General features: G+C 51.4%; 6 protein-coding genes across 7 annotated transcripts; 4 read left to right on the top strand and 2 right to left on the bottom strand.

Moving 5' to 3' along the window:
* Positions 1 to 659: 659 nt before the first annotated feature.
* On the top strand, positions 660 to 2,242 carry LOC102093330 (mas-related G-protein coupled receptor member H). The gene is made up of 2 exons (XM_005511092.3): positions 660 to 838; positions 1,037 to 2,242. The coding sequence occupies exon 2, from the start codon at positions 1,087 to 1,089 to the stop codon at positions 2,056 to 2,058; it is 972 nt and encodes a 323-aa protein (XP_005511149.2). The 5' UTR covers positions 660 to 838; positions 1,037 to 1,086; the 3' UTR covers positions 2,059 to 2,242.
* A 649-nt stretch (positions 2,243 to 2,891) lies between these two features.
* LOC110365147 (mas-related G-protein coupled receptor member H) lies at positions 2,892 to 4,462 on the top strand. Its single transcript, XM_021299184.2, has 2 exons — positions 2,892 to 3,049; positions 3,248 to 4,462. The coding sequence occupies exon 2, from the start codon at positions 3,298 to 3,300 to the stop codon at positions 4,270 to 4,272; it is 975 nt and encodes a 324-aa protein (XP_021154859.2). The 5' UTR covers positions 2,892 to 3,049; positions 3,248 to 3,297; the 3' UTR covers positions 4,273 to 4,462.
* A 636-nt stretch (positions 4,463 to 5,098) lies between these two features.
* On the top strand, positions 5,099 to 6,671 carry LOC135579703 (mas-related G-protein coupled receptor member H-like). The gene is made up of 2 exons (XM_065066527.1): positions 5,099 to 5,258; positions 5,457 to 6,671. The coding sequence occupies exon 2, from the start codon at positions 5,507 to 5,509 to the stop codon at positions 6,479 to 6,481; it is 975 nt and encodes a 324-aa protein (XP_064922599.1). The 5' UTR covers positions 5,099 to 5,258; positions 5,457 to 5,506; the 3' UTR covers positions 6,482 to 6,671.
* A 968-nt stretch (positions 6,672 to 7,639) lies between these two features.
* Positions 7,640 to 8,960, top strand: LOC135579704 (mas-related G-protein coupled receptor member H-like). Its single transcript, XM_065066528.1, has one exon. The coding sequence runs from the start codon at positions 7,808 to 7,810 to the stop codon at positions 8,777 to 8,779; it is 972 nt and encodes a 323-aa protein (XP_064922600.1). The 5' UTR covers positions 7,640 to 7,807; the 3' UTR covers positions 8,780 to 8,960.
* A 596-nt stretch (positions 8,961 to 9,556) lies between these two features.
* Positions 9,557 to 14,404, bottom strand: LOC102096877 (mas-related G-protein coupled receptor member X1). 2 transcript variants are annotated; one of them, XM_065065595.1, is made up of 3 exons: positions 14,255 to 14,404; positions 12,201 to 12,275; positions 9,557 to 12,033 (listed from the first exon to the last, which is right to left on the bottom strand). In XM_065065595.1, the coding sequence occupies exon 3, from the start codon at positions 11,993 to 11,995 to the stop codon at positions 11,003 to 11,005; it is 993 nt and encodes a 330-aa protein (XP_064921667.1). In that variant the 5' UTR covers positions 11,996 to 12,033; positions 12,201 to 12,275; positions 14,255 to 14,404; the 3' UTR covers positions 9,557 to 11,002. The 2 variants fall into 2 exon arrangements, with proteins under 2 accessions (XP_064921667.1, XP_021154907.2); XM_021299232.2 differs by lacking the exon at positions 14,255 to 14,404 and adding an exon at positions 12,505 to 12,726.
* Positions 14,279 to 15,259, bottom strand: LOC102092787 (mas-related G-protein coupled receptor member H). The gene has a single exon (XM_021299233.2). It carries the CDS (start codon positions 15,257 to 15,259, stop codon positions 14,279 to 14,281), a length of 981 nt encoding a protein of 326 aa, XP_021154908.2.
* Positions 15,260 to 18,463: the final 3,204 nt, after the last annotated feature.

Here is an 18,463-nt window from a genome sequence, read left to right on the forward strand (position 1 = left end):
AAAAGGCTCAACCAGAGTAGACCCGGGCCGGTGCTTGTGTGTCTCTCTTGGCCATGGGATAATCCTGGCCGGTTAGCCGTGAGAAGGGACCCTGCTGGCAGCTCACACTGGGTGTTAGTGATTGCGCCACATGCTTGTCTTTGCCTTTATCTAAGACTGCTGCAATGGTTCTCATGTCAACATCCTTTTCGTTTAACAGTAAAATGAGTGGGTTTCTTTCTTAAGAAAAGCCTGTAGTAGCTCAAATGATGGTAATGGGGTAACCTTTCCATGGACGGGACATGCCTTGAACCACAGGCCTGTCTAATGCTGCAAGAATTGTGGTTCCCAGCGCCTGAGGGGGCATAGAATTATCTGCCCTCTCCTCTCCTCTCCTCTCCTCTCCTCTCCTCTCCTCTCCTCTCCTCTCCTCTCCTCTCCTCTCCTCTCCTCTCCTCTCCTCTCCTCTCCTCTCCTCTCCTCTCCTCTCCTCTCCCTCCATAGTTTTAAATCTAGTAAACGCTGTTTAAAATGATACTTTACAGATTCTGAGTGCCTTTCTTAAGAAAACAGGCACCTCCTGGTGAAAAACTGGGGGGAGGAGAGGAAGGGGGTGACGTGGACGACTCCTACCGACAAGTTTGCTGACCGTGGAACACGTGAGGGGAAGATGTCACAGATGTGATAAGATTGGGAGGGCAGTCTCCAGAAAAGAAGACATGAGCTTTATCAGGTAGGAGAGAGGAGGCAGAAGCGGAGCGGGTGGCCCAGCAGCCATCCCCAAGCCCCTTTCTCCTGACAAGCCTGGTCCCGTGTGCTGGGGCTCCTGCAGCAGCCCTGTTCCCAGGAGCAGCAGGAGGTAGGAGGTTGGGGACGGGCAGGTGGGAGATGGGTGCTGGCAGGGACAGGGCTGAGGGGTGGCAGCCTGTCCTGGGCATGGCAGGGGACGGGGACCTTCCTGGTGCAGGCTGGGGCTGGCGTGGGGCCGTGGGGAAAGATGGCGAGTGCTGGGAGCGCCCATGCCCCTCATGTCCTTCTCCTCCCTCGTCTCTTCTAGGAGCTGGTGGGAGAGGGAGAAGTCGGCCACCCAGAGCAGGCTCACTCGCCATGGAGGAGACCAACACAACAGAGCTCTATCTGGACTACACAGACCATGCATATGTGTTCTATTGCGATTATATTCAACGACATTTTACACTAGGTGATACTAGCCTGGTAATGGCATTTGTCTGTACTGTGATTTGCCTGTGTGGAATTGTGGGGAATATATTGGTCTTGTGGTTCCTGGGCTTCCACATGAAGAAGACCCCCTTCACTGTTTATGTCCTGAACCTGGCCATCGCTGACTTCTCTCTGCTCCTCTTCCTTCTTGCTATATTTACGTTATATATTATTCCACGATTTTACTTTTTTTTTTCACCAAAATATTTCTGTACCCGAACAATCATGCCAATCCTGTTTCTGTTCTGGTACTTTGCCAGCATGTATCTCCTGACGGCCATCAGCATTGAGCGGTGTCTGTCTGTTTTGTTCCCAATCTGGTACCGGTGCCACCGCCCAAGGCACTTGTCAGGCATCGTGTGTGGGGTGCTCTGGGCTCTCGCTGGACTTTTTGTTTCTTTGCTTGTCATTTATAATCCCACATCTATTCAGACATATTTTGAACTATTACGATATGTAAGCATCGGGAATTCTTTCATTTTCTCTTTACTGCCACTATTTTCCAACCTTTTCCTCTTCATCAAACTCCGATGTGGTTCAGAGAGACGACGCCCAGGGAGACTCTACGTTGCCATCCTGCTCAGTGCCATCTTCTTGTTCCTCTTTGGGTTTCCTCTCAGTGTGGCACTTTTACTTGGCACTCTTTATCCGCAATCGTTGTACCTTCCTGTTTCTTACCTCTTGGCATCGCTAAACAGCAGCATCAACCCGCTCATTTACTTTCTGGTGGGGAGTTGGCGACAGCACCAGTTCCAGGGCTCCATGAAAAGTGCCTTCCGACGAGTGTTTGAAGAAAAGGTGAAGAATGAGGAGAAGATCCACGTACCTCGGGTCACTACGGCAGTGACCACTCCGTAAGGTCCGGCTGTCCATGGTGCCTGGAGCTGTGGATCCTGGCACACAGGCTGGGATGGAGGCCCAGGGGCTGGTGGCACAGACCCAGTGCAGCCCAGCTCAGCCAGGCTGGGTCCTTCCCCGGGCTGTGTTCCCATTGCAATGACCCTCATTGCCCCGAACCCAGCGAATAAACTCTGGTTCCTTTGGCTCAGCAGGTGACTTTTGTGGTGTTGTGGGGATCTGTTTCCTGGGGAAGGTCTGACATGTTAGTCCCTGGGGGAGCTCTGGCCATCTCTGTTGTCCAAGCAGGGCAGGGCTCTGCCAAAAGGACTGTAAATATGGGCAAGACAAGGGGTCCTGGTGGGTGAGGGGGGATTAGTGGTGTAGAGAATAAAACATAGGCTAGAAATCGACATTGGAGAAAGACAAAGTAAGAGAATGAGATAGAGAGAGAGAGCGAGAATGGGAAGAAAAATGAGAGAGAAAGGTGAGCTGTCTCTATGGTGCTGATGGATGAGATTTGGTGAGACAAGAATCTTGCAGAGAAAAACCCATTTGCAGCCCTGTGTAAACCACAGAATCAATCTCTAATAAACATGTCTGGGGAGCTCCATCCAAGGCAGCGGGTGAAGCCCTTGTGCTGCTGCATGTCCACACACGGGCGGATTCCCAGTGTGAAGGGTCTCCTGGTCCAGCACCAGGAAACCCCCAGAAGCCCCTCGCATGGTGGGACAGAGCTGGAGGAGAGTGGGAGGAGAGGAGGGGTGTGACGTGGACAACTCCTACTGACAAGATCACCAACTAGAGGACATGTGAGGGGAAGCTGTGACTGATGTGATAAGACTGGGAGAGGAGTCTCCAGACCAAAAGACATGAGCTTAATCAGGTAGGAGAGAAGAGGCAGAAGCGGAGCGGGTGGCCCAGCAGCCATCCCCAAGCCCCTTTCTCCTGACAAGCCTGGTCCCGTGTGCTGGGGCTCCTGCAGCAGCCCTGTGCCCAGGAGCAGCAGGAGGTAGGAGGTTGGGGACGGGCAGGTGGGAGATGTGTCCTGGCAGGGACAGGAATGAGGGGTGGCAGCCTGTCCTGGGCACGGCAGGGGACGGGGACCTTCCAGGTGCAGGCTGGGGCTGGCGTGGGGCCGTGGGGAAAGATGGCGAGTGCTGGGAGCGCCCATGCCCCTCATGTCCTTCTCCTCCCTCGTCTCTCCTAGGAGCTGCTGGGAGAGGGAGAAGTCACCCACCCAGAGCAGGCTCATTTGCCATGGAGCAGACCAACCGATCAGATCTCTCTCTGGACTATGTGGATTATATATATGCATACTATTGGCCATTTACTCCATGTCAGTTCATACTAGATGATGCGAGGCTGATAATGGCATTTGTCTGTTCTGTGATTTGCCTGTGTGGAATTGTGGGGAATATGTTGGTCTTGTGGTTCTTGGGCTTCCACATGAAGAAGAGCCCTTTCACCGTTTATGTCCTGAACCTGGCCATCGCTGACTTCTCTCTGCTCTTCTTCCTTCTTGCTATACTTATGGTATACATTTTCCCAAATTTCTCCTGTGTTTTTTACTCGTTTCAATATGATTTGACCCGTGAAATCATGCCAATCTTGTTTCTGTTCTGGTACTTTGCCAGCATGTATCTCCTGACGGCCATCAGCATTGAGCGGTGTCTGTCTGTTTTGTTCCCAATCTGGTACCGGTGCCACCGCCCAAGGCACTTGTCAGGCATCGTGTGTGGGGTGCTCTGGGCTCTCGCTGGACTTTTTGTTTCTTTGCTTGTTTTTTGTAATCGCACTTCTGTTCACACATATTTAGAGGTATTAAATTTTGTATGCATCGGGAATTCTTTCATTTTCTCTTTACTGCCACTATTTTCCAACCTTTTCCTCTTCATCAAACTCCGATGTGGTTCAGAGAGACAACGCCCAGGGAGACTGTACATTGCCATCCTGCTCAGTGCCATCTTCTTGTTCCTCTTTGGGTTTCCTCTCAGTGTGTCAATTTTACTTGGTCCTGATTATCTGCATTCGCTCTACCTTCCTGTTTCTTGCATCTTGGCATCACTGAACAGCAGCGTCAACCCGCTCATTTACTTTCTGGTGGGGAGCTGGCGGCAGCGTCGGTTCCAGGGTTCCATCAAAGTCGCCTTCCGACGAGTGTTTGAAGAGAAGGTGAAGAATGAGGAGAAGATCCACATGCAAGGGGACACCAGGGTGATGACCACTCCATAAGGTCCGGCTGTCCATGGTGCCTGGAGCTGTGGATCCTGGCACACAGGCTGGGATGAAGGCCCAGGGGCTGGTGGCACAGACCCAGTGCAGCCCAGCTCAGCCAGGCTGGGTCCTTCCCCGGGCTGTGTTCCCATTGCAATGACCCTCATTGCCCCGAACCCAGCGAATAAACTCTGGTTCCTTTGGCTCAGCAGGTGACTTTTGTGGTGTTGTGGGGATCTGTTTCCTGGGGAAGGTCTGACATGTTAGTCCCTGGGGGAGCTCTGGCCATCTCTGTTGTCCAAGCAGGGCAGGGCTCTGCCAAAAGGACTGTAAATATGGGCAAGACAAGGGGTCCTGGTGGGTGAGGGGGGATTAGTGGTGTAGAGAATAAAACATAGGGTAGAAATCGACGTTGGAGAAAGACAAAGTAAAAGAATGAGATAGAGAGAGTGAGAATGGGAAGAAAAATGAGAGAGAAAGGTGAGCTGTCTCTATGGTGCTGATGGATGAGATTTGGTGAGACAAGAATCTTGCAGAGAAAAACCCATTTGCAGCCCTGTGTAAACCACAGGCACAATCTCTAATAAACATGTCTGGGGAGCTCCATCCGAGGCAGCGGGTGAAGCCCTTGTGCTGCTGCATGTCCACACATGGGTGCTTTCCCAGTGTGAAGGGTCTCCTGGTCCAGCACCAGGAAACCACCAGAAGCCCCTCGCATGGTGGGACAGAGCTGGAGGAGAGTGGGAGGAGAGGAGGGGTGTGACGTGGACAACTCCTACTGACAAGATCACCAACTAGAGGACATGTGAGGGGAAGCTGTGACCGATGTGATAAGACTGGGAGAGGAGTCTCCAGACCAAAAGACATGAGCTTAATCAGGTAGGAGAGAGGAGGCAGAAGCGGAGCGGGTGGCCCAGCAGCCATCCCCAGCCCCTTTCTCCTGACAAGCCTGGTCCCGTGTGCTGGGGCTCCTGCAGCAGCCCCGTGCCCAGGAGCAGCAGGAGGTAGGAGGTTGGGGACGGGCAGGTGGGAGATGGGTCCTGGCAGGGACAGAGCTGAGGGGTGGCAGCCTGTCCTGGGCACGGCAGGGGACGGGGACCTTCCTGGTGCAGGCTGGGGCTGGCGTGGGGCCGTGGGGAAAGATGGCGAGTGCTGGGAGCGCCCGTGCCCCTCATGTCCTTCTGCTCCCTCGTCTCTCCTAGGAGCTGCTGGGAGAGGGAGAAGTCGGCCACCCAGAGCAGGCTCACTCGCCATGGAGCAGACCAACCAATCAGATCTCTCTCTGGACTACATGGATTATACATACGCATACTATTGGCCGTTTACTCCATGTCAGTTCATACTAGATGATGCGAGGCTGATAATGGCATTTGTCTGTTCTGTGATTTGCCTGTGTGGAATTGTGGGGAATATGTTGGTCTTGTGGTTCTTGGGCTTCCACATGAAGAAGAGCCCCTTCACCGTTTATGTCCTGAACTTGGCCATCGCTGACTTCTCTCTGCTCCTCTTCCTTCTTGCTATACTTATGGTATACATTTTCCCAAATTTCTACTGTGTTATTTACTCATTTCAATATGATTTGACCCGTGAAATCATGCCAATCCTGTTTCTGTTCTGGTACTTTGCCAGCATGTATCTCCTGACGGCCATCAGCATTGAGCGGTGTCTGTCTGTTTTGTTCCCAATCTGGTACCGGTGCCACCGCCCAAGGCACTTGTCAGGCATCGTGTGTGGGGTGCTCTGGGCTCTTGATGGACTTTTGGTTTCTTTGCTTGTCACTTATAATCCCACATCTATTCAGACATATTTTGAACTATTACGATATGTAAGCATTGGGAATTCTTTCATTTTCTCTTTACTGCCACTATTTTCCAACCTTTTCCTGCTCATCAAACTCCGATGTGGTTCAGAGAGACGACGCCCAGGGAGACTCTACATTGCCATCCTGCTCAGTGCCATCTTCTTGTTCCTCTTTGGGTTTCCTCTCAATGTGGCCATTTTGCTTGGTCCTTTTTATCTGCAATCGTTGTACCTTCCTGTTTCTTACCTCTTGGCATCACTGAACAGCAGCGTCAACCCGCTCATTTACTTTTTGGTGGGGAGCTGGCGGCAGCGTCGGTTCCAGGGTTCCATCAAAGTCGCCTTCCGACGAGTGTTTGAAGAGAAGGTGAAGAATGAGGAGAAGATCCACATGCAAGGGGACACCAGGGTGATGACCACTCTGTAAGGTCCGGCTGTCCATGGTGCCTGGAGCTGAGGATCCTGGCACACAGGCTGGGATGGAGGCCCAGGGGCTGGTGGCACAGACCCAGTGCAGCCCAGCTCAGCCAGGATGGGTCCTTCCCCGGACTGTGTTCCCATTGCAATGACCCTCATTGCCCCAAACCCAGCGAATAAACTCTGGTTCCTTTGGCTCAGCAGGTGACTTTTGTGGTGTTGTGGGGATCTGTTTCCTGGGAAAGGTCTGACACGTTAGTCCCTGGGGGAGCTCTGGCCATCTCTGTTGTCGAAGCAAGGATGGGCTCTGCCAAAAGGATTGCAAACATGGTCAAGACAAGGGGTCCTCACGTGTGATGGGCCTTATTGGTGTAGAGAATAAAAGATTGGATAGAAATACAAGTAGGAGAATGAGAAAGAGAGAGAGAAAGAGAGAAAGAGAGAAAGAGAGAAAGAGAGAAAGAGAGAAAGAGAGAAAGAGAGAAAGAGAGAAAGAAAGAGAGAAAGAAAGAAAAAGAGGGAGAGAAAGAGAAAGAGTGAGAGAAAATGGGAAAGCAAAATAATTACAGAGAAAGGTGAGCTGTCTCTATGGTGCTGATGGATGAGATTTGGTGAGACAAGAATCTTGCAGAGAAAAACCCATTTGCAGCCCTGTGTAAACCACAGGCACAATCTCTAATAAACACGTCTGGGGAGCTTCATCCGAGGCAGCGGGTGAAGCCCTTGTGCTGCTGCATGTCCACACATGGGTGGTTTCCCAGTGTGAAGGGTCTCCTGGTCCAGTGCCAGAAGCCCCTTGCATGGCGGGACAGAGCTGGAGTAGAGTGGGAGGAGAGGGGGGGAGTGACGTGGATGACTCCTTCTGCGAAGATCCCCAACCATGGGACACGTGAGGGGAAGCTGTGACCAACGTGATCAGATTGGGAGAGGAGTTTCCAGACCTAAAGACCTGAGCTTCATCACGCACAAGAGAGGAGGCAGAAGCGGAGCGGGTGGCCCAGCAGCCATCCCCAGCCCCTTTCTCCTGACAAGCCTGGTCCCGTGTGCTGGGGCTCCTGCAGCAGCCCCGTGCCCAGGAGCAGCAGGAGGTAGGAGGTTGGGGACGGGCAGGTGGGAGATGGATCCTGGCAGGGACAGGAATGAGGGGTGACAGCCTGTCCTGGGCACGGCAGGGGACGGGGACCTTCCTGGTGCAGGCTGGGGCTGGCGTGGGGCCGTGGGGAAAGATGGCAAGTGCTGGGAGCGCCCATGCCCCTCATGTCCTTCTCCTCCCTCGTCTCTCCTAGGAGCTGCTGGGAGAGGGAGAAGTCGCCCACCCAGAGCAGGTTCACTCGCCATGGAGGAGACCAACCGATCAGATCTTTCTCTGGACTACACGGATTATACATATGCATACTATTGGCCGTTTACTCCATGTCAGTTCATACTAGATGATGCGAGGCTGATAATGGCATTTGTATGTGTTGTCATTTGCCTGTTTGGACTTTTGGGGAATATGTTGGTCGTGTGGTTCCTGGGCTTCCAAATGAAGAAGAGCCCCTTCACTGTTTATGTCCTGAACCTGGCCATCGCTGACTTCTCTCTGCTCCTCTTCCTTCTTGTTATACTTACATTATTCATTATTCCAAATTTCTCCTGTGTTTTCTCTTCCGAATATGATTTGACTCTTGATGTCATGCCAATCCTGTTTCTGTTCTGGTACTTTGCCAGCATGTATCTCCTGACAGCCATCAGCATTGAGCGGTGTCTGTCTGGTTTGTTCCCAATCTGGTACCGGTACCGCCGCCCAAGGCACTTGTCAGGCATCGTGTGTGGGGTGCTCTGGGCTCTCGCTGGACTTTTTGTTTCTTTGCTTGTTATTTGTAATCGCACTTCTGTTCACACATATTTAGAAGTATTAAATTTTGTGTGCATTGGGAATTCTTTCATTTTCTCTTTACTGCCACTGTTTTCCAACCTTTTCCTCTTCATCAAACTCCGATGTGTTTCACAGAGACGACGCCCAGGGAGACTCTACATTGCCATCCTGCTCAGTGCCATCTTCTTGTTCCTCTTTGGGTTTCCTCTCAATGTGGCCATTTTGCTTGGTCCTTTTTATCTGCAATCTTTCTACCTTCCTGTTTCTTACCTCTTGTCATCACTGAACAGCAGCGTCAACCCGCTCATTTACTTTCTGGTGGGGAGTTGCCAGAAGTGCCATTTCCATGGCTCTTTGAACGACGCCTTCCGACGAGTGTTTGAAGAGAAGGTGAAGAATGAGGAGAAGATCCACGTGCCTCGGGTCACTACGGCAGTGACCACTCTGTAAGGTCCGGCTGTCCATGGTGCCTGGAGCTGAGGATCCTGGCACACAGGCTGGGATGGAGGCCCGGGGGCTGGTGGCACAGACCCAGTGCAGCCCAGCTCAGCCAGGATGGGTCCTTCTCCAGGCTGTGTTCCCATTGTAATGACCCTCATTGCCCCGAACCCAGCGAATAAACTCTGGTTCCTTTGGCTCAGCAGATGAGTTTTGTGGTGTTTTGTGGTATCTCTTTCCTGGGGAAGGTCTGACACGTTAGTCCCTGGGAGAGCTCATCCTCAGTTTAGTGCAGCCCCCTCAGCCCATGTTCCTTTGGCACAGGGACATTGCCATGACAGAGGTGTCCGTACCTCTCCATCTGCTCCTGCCCCGATGGGAGGTGGAGGGTGAGAACACCTGGGAGAGCTACTCACTCCTGGAAGCCAAGCAGGATACACTGTTGAAGAGAATCCCTCTGGCAGCTCACCCCCATCAAAATCCCCCTCTCACAACCCATCCGAACCCCTTTGCCTCCTCCTCCTCCAGGGCTGCGTGGCCTCCCCCAAACAAGGCGCTCACCCACACCCCAGGTTCGGAGGGCTGCGGGGACACCTCCAGCATGGGGCTGGTGATGGTTGCACACGTATCTGTGGGGCTGATGCCTCTAGATGGCAGGAGAGCGGTGCGGATCGCACCGAGCATCCTTGTTCTGCTTAAAGAGTGGGTCAGTAGAGCCGACTGTGCCCTCCCAACTGCTGGAAAGAGAAACAAACCAAAATCAAGCAGGGCTGCAGAGCTGGAGGAGAAACAAGAACATACTCTTATACTTCAAGTGTCACACCATTTAATTCCAGGGTTAAATCAGTCTGAGTAAAGTACAAGTTCGATAGTAGCAGAGGATTATGAGTTGCATGTTCCCGGTGCTCATGGAATGACAGAATTATAGAATCACAGAACCACTTTGTTTGGAAAGGACCTTTGAAACCATGTTCATGCCAAGAAGTTCACGCGAGGTGCTGCTTTCCAGCTGTGCTCCAGACGCACCCGGTTTGGTGCAGCAGATGACAGCTGGATGGTGAGACATCGCATCCTGGAGGCTGTGGCCTCCCTGCGGGGTCTCTCAGGGACCCAACAGCACAGTAATGTCCCTGCAAGGGGACAGGGAATCTGCTCCAGCCCTGCTCCTATCAGTCCCCACAGGAAAACCGAGAGAGGATTTCAAGATGTTTCATTTTCAGTCCTCACGGCCTCAACAGGGTCTTTCCCATAAAAATTCCACTGTTTTCCTCCCCCCTCCCTGTATCCTCTTTCACAGAGAAAACCCAGCGTTTAACAGAGCCTTCAGGCAGGGCTGTGCTTTTGGTGGTCTTTCGTTTTAATTCTGCTCCTCGTCTTTTATTTCCAGATGAGGAACGAACAGGCACACCAGAAATGGACACAGACCTCAGGTCATGGTTGCGAAATAGCATTTGCTCAGGATAACCATCCAGACAGAGAGAAAAGCGGGGGGAACGACAAGAGGCGGCTCCAGCCGGAAACCCTTGCGTGCAGGCGGCCCACGTGGTGTGAGGACAAAGCTCATTTTGAGGCAGAAGCAATGTGTTTCACGGAAAGCCTTCCGGGGGCAATCCAAAACACATTGCCTCCTTGCTTGGGAACAAGTCTGGATGTGGAAACCTCCACATATTCTTCACATGTGCTGGCATCCGCTAGAGATGCCCACAAAAGGGTTTGCCCACGAATTATTCTGCCTTGCTGTGCCAAGTCTTCTCTACCCACAGTGTGGTCATAGGCATCGAATAAAATAAACACTGGCAGGATCTAAGCATCATAGAGTCATAGAATCATAGAATCATTTTGGTTGGAAGAGACCCTCAAGATCGAGTCCAACCTCCATGGCTTTGTTTTAACAGTGCGCGGGGTAGAGCAAGATCATTTTTGAGACACTGAAAGCTCTGAACTGTTGGATGGAACAGATTCAAAGCAGAGATTTCAAAGGCTTTGATGGGTTTTTAATCACACTTCTCAGTGTTCACCCCAGGCAGGAGTTCTTATGCCACCCAGTGTGTTTTGCTGTTCTGCAGCTCATGCTCTTCAGCTCCATCCAGACCTGCACCAAAGCCATCTTCCTTGTCTCCGTTTGGCTCATGGGATGTCTCCATCCCTTGAGCATGGGTTGGACTGGGTGATCTCCAGAGGTCCCTTCCAACCCCAACCATTGAGCATCTTCTCTCAGGGAGGGGCTGCAGGGGTTTAAACAGCTGCTTCCACTGTGTTTTCTCTGTGAGTTTCACTTCTGTTTTGGGGCTCTGTTCCATCTTCAAAAGCCCTCTGGAAAGCAACCCTGACAGAGAGCCTGAACTTCTTTGCACAGCTCCCAGCCAAGAAGTAAATAACAGGGTTGATAGTGCTGTTCACACAGGCGAGCGGGAAAGAGGCGTCAGAGACAAAAACAGAAAAATCAAACAGTCTTAACAAGAGCCAGTAACCAAAATCAGCAGTGAAGAAGGGGAAGAAGAAGACAACCAGCAGGACCACAACACAGAGCTTCCTTGGAGGATATTGACACGAAGAGCACAAGAGCCTGGCAAGCAGGGTTAGACCAGAAAAAAACAGGATAAGCACCGATAGGAGGTGGCTCAGGGCAAAGACGATGAGTGCTGCAGGGCAGAAGTACAGGGTGATGGTGAGCAGGAAGGAGAGGACCCAGAGCAGGGCACACACAAGCACTGGCAAGTGCTGGGAGCGGTGACAGGGACCACGGACCAGGGGAAGGATGGACAGGGACGTCATGGCACTGAAGGCTGTCAGGAGGTAGACACTGGCGGTGAAACTGAAGAGGATGGTGATGTTCAGCACAGTTGCCACATCCCGCCAGTCCAGCCTGTGACAAAGGGTCTCTGAGCCATAAAATATCACAAGGGCGATGGTGATGGAGAGGAGGAAGGTGATGTCGGCAATGGCCAGGTTTAGGACGTAGATGATGATGGCGTTCCTGCGGTCTCGGGAGCCAAGGAACCAGAGGACAACCCCGTTCCCCACCAGCCCACAGAAACAGATGATCAGCGTGATAGGGACTTTGCTCAAATGATCATCTTCACAGTCTGTCTTGCTGTAGTCGTCTTCCCTGTATGAGCCAGCCGGCCCCAGCAACCCGTAATGCCAAGTCCCGTTGTACACCGTCCCACCGAGCTGGCTCCAGCAGGCAGCGCAGGCTCTTTCCATGGCCAAGATCAATGTGCTCATTACGAAACCTCTGCTGCTTCTCCTTCCCCCTCACGCAGCTGGAGGGACAAGATGACACAGAGACACGTCAGCAACTCTGCTGTCCCCCATGCAAAGCTTTTCAGATGTTTGCAGCCATGCCCCAGCTTGGACATGGAGGAGCACAGGGAGGAACGAGGGACAGGAGAGGTGGAAGACAGGGTGTGGGGAGATGGCTATGACACACCTGGCACAAGAGCAGGTACAGAGGTGCAGCAAAAGCTGGGGAGATGCCTCCTTCCTGGCTTTGGACAGGACAGATCTGGAACAGGAAAATAATGACATTATATACACTTGATATTGCTAAGCTGTTGGGTTCCTTCAGTGGGACACTGATTTCAGTATTCCCCTGCCACCTTTTCCCACAATATTTATAGCTCTTTATATCCTAGAAACCACTATTCCTCAATCAGATTTGTCGCAAATTCATCAACAGGTTCAATCCCAATGAGGGGAGGCTGAAAAAGAAAGAACACCCAGAAAAGTCTGACCTTCTTTCCTCGCACAGCCTGGGGAACTTCACCGGAGCAGACACTGCATCACCTCGCACTCGCCATCCCCGAGATGGGATCTTCCTCAGGTTTCCTGGAATTATTACTGGAAGAAAACTGGACCAACCTCTGCCTTGGCGAGGCTGTGAAGCATCCAGCACAGGGTCTTTCTCGGGTCCTTTCACAACCCACTTTTCGCAGTGTTAGACAAGCAGGTCTTGTTCTCCAGGGTTCTCACAAACAGGGAACTATTTCATTGCGTTTGACTGTACCAGGGTTCTGGTTATAATCTATTCTCAGTTTTGCACAGGAAATGACTAACAAAAAAGAGTCTCAGAGAATAGACCTATGGGAAAAGAAGATTCTTTCCGAGTCAGGTTCCTCTTCAATTTCATTTTAAAGCAACCCCATTCCCAAAATATTCATATCTTTGAACCGGTCGAACTTTTCTCCTGTCATTCCAGGGGTGTATCTTTAGGACCCTGCGCTATAAGTTGGCGTTACTCCAAAACTTCTATTTCTGATTTGAGATCTAAGTTTGCCGCTTGTATACTGCAGTTTCACAGTGATACCTGACCTTAATGAACCAGACACTTGATAAGGAAAGCATCAAGGTCCACCAGGATAATGCCATGCAACACAACACTCGCTGCCTGATCCACCCATGTGCTTGACCAAAGAGCAGAATTAGAATCATAGAATCATAGTTTCATAGAATCATAGAATGGTTTGGGTCGAAGGGACCCTCAAAGCTCATCTATTCCAATCTCTCCCATGAGAGCAGGGACATCTTCACCAGCTCAGGTTGCTCAGAGCCCCGTCCAGCCTGGCCTGGGATGTCTCCAGGGATGGTTCATCCACCACCTCTCTGGCCAACCTGGGCCAGGCTCTCACCACCCTCATCGTAAAGAAACACCCAGGGTTTCTTAGTTTCTGCTTTTGTGGGCAACATCCTGAGCATATTCACCTAAAATGTTGATTTCCAACAGGGAATTTACAGACATCAGTTATTTGTTTGTATAGTGTTAGGCTTGTGTGCTACGTTCTGTAAATATTATGGCTCGGGTAGCCGTTGTTGTGGGTCAGGAAAGCAAATAAAAACATCTGGCAGGCAGAACTCAACCTCCAGCTATTGCCTGCAAGAGTTCCCAACCTCTATTTCTGCCTCTTTTCTTGGGTTCTTCATGCTGCTGGTTCTATGCGTTGGACTGAGATGGGTTTTCTCTGTCAGATGGTGGCACAGGGGACATCAAGCCAGAGGGAGCTGAAAGCACCATTTCTGTCCATCATCATCATGCTCTTTGACCTGGGGGCTTTTGAGGATCAAGGCGGTGAGTGATCAGTGCTTTAATATCAGGCACAAAGGTCCCAGGAAGAGAGTGGAGGCAGGAGGAGTTGGGACATCTCTGTGCTGGGAAGCAACCAAGCCACAAATTGGTGCCCAAGAGTGTGGTCATGTTAAGCCCAGAGGAAAAATGGTGCAGGACTTTCTGCACCACATCATTTCAGCATTATAAACCAGCGGGCGGCATAAGGGGACTGTCACAACTGTCATTTTGAGACCAAGCAAGGGCACCTCATGGAACCCCCAAGGGAAGAAACTACAATCAACAGTAAGTTACATGAAAGATGTTTTTATTAAAATAACTTAAAAAATAAGTTTGAGGTGGGAACCAGCCCTGTCCGTGGAAATCTCAAGTGTGGCCATGTCGTGGGGGATGAACAACCATCCACTGCTGGTCCCACTCACCTCTCCAGGTGCATCCATAGGGGTTTAGGCAGCAATGCCCATCACAGGGGTCTCACCCGCCTCTTGGAAATCTGGCCTGTCTTCAAAGACCCTCTGAAGAGCCACTCTGACGGATCCCCTGGACTCAGACTTGCCGTAGCTCCCAACCAGGACGTAAATCACTGGATTGATGCTGCTGTTGACAGAGGCCAGCAAGAGGCAGATCTCAAAGACAAAATTCGTGTAGACAAAGAAGTTGAGGAAGATCTGAACACTGAGAGGGATGCCAAAGAGGAGGAAGAAGAGAACGGTGAAGAAGATGACGGTGTAGAGCCTCGCTGCGTGGTGTTGCCAAGAGCTACGTCGGAGCTTGATGAACACGATCACATTGGAAAGAACCATAAAGGGAGTGAAGAAGCAGAAATTGAGGAAACACAAGGTTCCAAGGACCATCCAGCAGTGTTCGGAGTGACCCAGGTCACACACAAAGTACACCAGCCCAGCGAGGACACCGGCCAGGGCCCACAGCAGGCTACACGTGATGGCTGAGAGGAGCTTCGGGCGGTGGCAGCGGCACCAGAAGGGCCAGAGGACACCCACACACCTCTCCACGCTGATGGCCGTGAGGAGATAGAGGCTGGTGCTGTAGGTGAGCAGAACCATGGAGTGGAAGAGCGGCAGCACCCGCAGGAGCGCAGGCTGGAAGCAGCTGAGCATGGGCATGTGGTATATCACCAGGAAAGCCGCCGTGCAGAGCAGAAGGCAAGCGTCGGCCACGGCCAGGTTCAAGAGATAAGCGGTGAAAGGGTTCCTCTTGATGCGGAAGCCGAGGAGCCAGAGGATGGTCCCGTTCCCCACCAGCCCACAGAGGCAGATGAGCAGCGTGATGGCACCGGTGACGATTTCAGGGATGTGTTCTGCAAAGCACGTGGTCTCGTTGTGTCCATCCTTGTAGACCATGCTCTCCACAGGCGCTGGGGACACTGTAACGGAGCCACGGACCGTGATGTTGGGATATGGATCCATCTTCCTCCTTCCTCTCTAGTGCTCACCTGGGGAAAGGCAAGAGGTGAAGGTAAAATTAGTGGCTCTCAGGTCCCCAGCACTGTGAATGTCTTCTGGTCATTCAGTCTTTCCCCCTCCTCCACAGGTAACAACATCTGCAACCCAGGCAGGAGAAGAGCTGAGCAGAGAAAAAGAGAAAGAAAACAAAATAAGAGAGGAGAGACAAATGATGAATAGGAATAGGAATAGGAATAGGAATAGGAATAGGAATAGGAATAGGAATAGGAATAGGAATAGGAATAGGAATAGGAATAGGAATAGGAATAGGAATAGGAATAGGAATAGGAATAGGAATAGGAATAGGAAGGAAAAGGCTGGGCCCAGGGTGACAGGAGACAAAGAGTGAACTGGAAGAGGAGTGGAAGGAAAAAGAAGTTTGGTCTTTAAAGACTGAAAAGGGCTGAGGAGGTGACTGGGGGAATGGAAAGAGCACAGAAGAGCAGAGCAGCATGTCCCAGAGACAGGAGTGGAGGTGAGACCCAGACCCCTCTCACCGGGCACAGGGTGTCCAGGGAGGGCAGGTCCTTGCACAGCCTCGGTGTCCCAGAGCTGCAGACTCCTGTCCTCTCTGTCAGACCTGCACATGACATTTTACAAAGCTGCCATACCAAAACCCTCCCAGAAGAGATCCGGCCACCAGGAACAAGGTAACTCCATGATGAGGTTCCTCCAAGGGCTCCGGCACCCTGACTCTTCCTCTGCTAGAGGTCAAATGGGCTCTGGGACCACGGTCCTGGATTTCTGCTTGGGGTGGGTGGCCGCGGGCACGTAGATGTGCCAGGGCTTGGTCATCACTTCTGAGAGCAGCAGAAGTGGATTGCCAAAGAGTCACCCTCACAGGAAAGGCATTGCAGGCCCATCTGCTGGTTGCTTCAAACACTTCCTCTTTGCAAACCTGTTGTGTTGAGCCCGAAATTATCATCTTCCTTCTCCTTTGCTGCTTCTCTTCTGTGCCCAGCTGTGACGTCCCTGAGATGTGTCGTGGTTTCCGTGAATTCGCTGCCACACAAAAGCCCCCCAGCTCTCCACCAACCCGGGGAAATGATGCTCAGTTGTCACGTTCCCGCTTGTAAGAGCTGATCTGGACACCTCCATCATCCATACTGGTGAGGGGCTGGAGCACAAGTGTGATGGAGCGGCTGAGGGACCTGGGGGTTCAGCTGGAGAACAGGAGCTGAGGGGAGACCTCCTGATCTCTGAACTGCCTGAAAGGAGCTTGGAGCCAGGGGGGTCGGGCTCTGCTCCCCAGGAACAAGCGCCAGGAGCAGAGGAAACGGCCTCAAGTTGCACCAGGGGAGGTTGAGGTTGATTTTAGGAACACTTTCTTCCCCAAAGGGCTGTGGGGCATTGGAACAGGCTGCCCAGGGCAGTGCTGGAGTCACCATCCCTGGAGGGCTGGACAGACGGACATGAGGTTCTCAGGACATGGGGCAGTGCCGGGGGTGGGTAACGGTTGGACTGGATGATCTCAAGGGGTTTTTCCAAACAAAATGATTCTGTGATTCTACAATCACCCTGTGTCATGGGGAGGGCAGCAGGATGGTGTGACACATCAGGTCACCACGCCCAGGGGTGACACAGACGTCCCACCCCGGCTGAGGGTGCAGGACACAACATGAGTCCTAGGAGGGGACTGTTCCTCGTAGGTGACCTCTGCAGGACAGGAGCTTTCTCATGGCAGCGGCTCCATCCCTTCGCACCCTTTTTGGGGCCAGGCAGATCTGTCTCGCTTCCTTGTCTGCTGTACAGCAAATTCAAACAAATAGCTCAGGAGAAATCATCAGAGACACCCAGAGCAAGGGGAAGGAGATGCAGATGGCTGGGAGAGCATCTCAGCAGCCTCCAGGCTCTGGTCCTCCTATTTAAAGGAAGGTTCAACACAAAATCCAATTAAAGGAGAGAGTAGTAGGACGCATAAGCATAAATGCAGCCGACAGTTATTTGGCTACGTTTTCCAGTTGTTTGTAAATAACATCAGAGATTTGTTACATGTTAAATGATCTTAATGTGATAAATAAATAACAAAGAGTAAATAATATATGCCACCAAATGATAAGCTGTAGATGAGCAAATAATAAATATAAATAGCAAATACAAAGAAAAATAGATAAATTAAGCAAGAAGTAAATAATAAATAATAGTTGTTATTAGCATTAATGTCATAAATAATGTTGACAGCTGCTCTTGGGGAAGCCACCTCCTGTCAAGCGGTTGCACACCTGGTTGGGTGGGTTAATAACTCCCACCAATATGGTGATAGTCGTGCTGGGGACAAAGGTGACAGGTTCCCTCATGTCATTGTCCCTAAAGGCGCCTTTTTGGCATCATTTTAGATGTTTAAGTTTGTTCTCTCTATGGTAAATGCGGGGTGAAAGGGGCAATATTCAGAAACAAACAGTTTTTAATTAAGCCTGGAGTATCTGATTTGCCTCCTACCCCCTTTTAGATCGCTATGATTCCAGGAAATAATAAATAATAATGATTTGTTTTTAAAAAGCAGAAAGCAGAGTTGGAGAGAGTCTCTTACTGTCTCTGCTGTATCCAGGGCCAGCTGGACAGATCACCAAACCACAGGAACATATGGGTGAGCTGCAGTTGATTAACCGGCATTCCTCTGCCTGCAGCTGCCGCGAGGGCTCGAGCTGAGACGCTGATCTCCCATCGCCTTACAACCCCCCCAGCGATCTAAAAGAACCAGTGCGATTACAGGAAATTAGAGCAAAATTATAAACTGTTCTAACAGGGTTGTAACAAAAATAGATGGTTGATAACAAAGGGAAATCCTTTGACCCAGGATTATTTAAGTAGCCTAAGATAAATTCAAGATGATGAGCTTTAAAGTGTCCAAGTGAATAACCCGCTGACGAAGCTTGCAATAATTACCGCGGCTGTCTCCAGCTCTCTCGCCGCCTTTGCCCCAAATGTCCTCCCCACCACAAGCACTTTGGGCTGGATTGCTCCGAACTTCCCCTGGGCACATTCCCGGGATCTGCTCCGGTCCTGGAGGGCGGGACGGGACGTCCCAGTGCAGAATCCTTCGGGAAGCCCCCACCCGGTGGAAAAATGTGCTGGGCTGGCTGGGAGCAGTCACCGGCTGCAGGGCCACGGGCAATCATTGAATCATAGAGCCTCAAGGACACAGAATTATAGAATATTTGGGGTTGG

The sequence above is a fragment of the Columba livia genome, chromosome 5 (assembly GCF_036013475.1).
Source record: "Columba livia isolate bColLiv1 breed racing homer chromosome 5, bColLiv1.pat.W.v2, whole genome shotgun sequence".
In the NCBI taxonomy this organism is placed as follows: Eukaryota; Metazoa; Chordata; class Aves; order Columbiformes; family Columbidae; genus Columba; species Columba livia.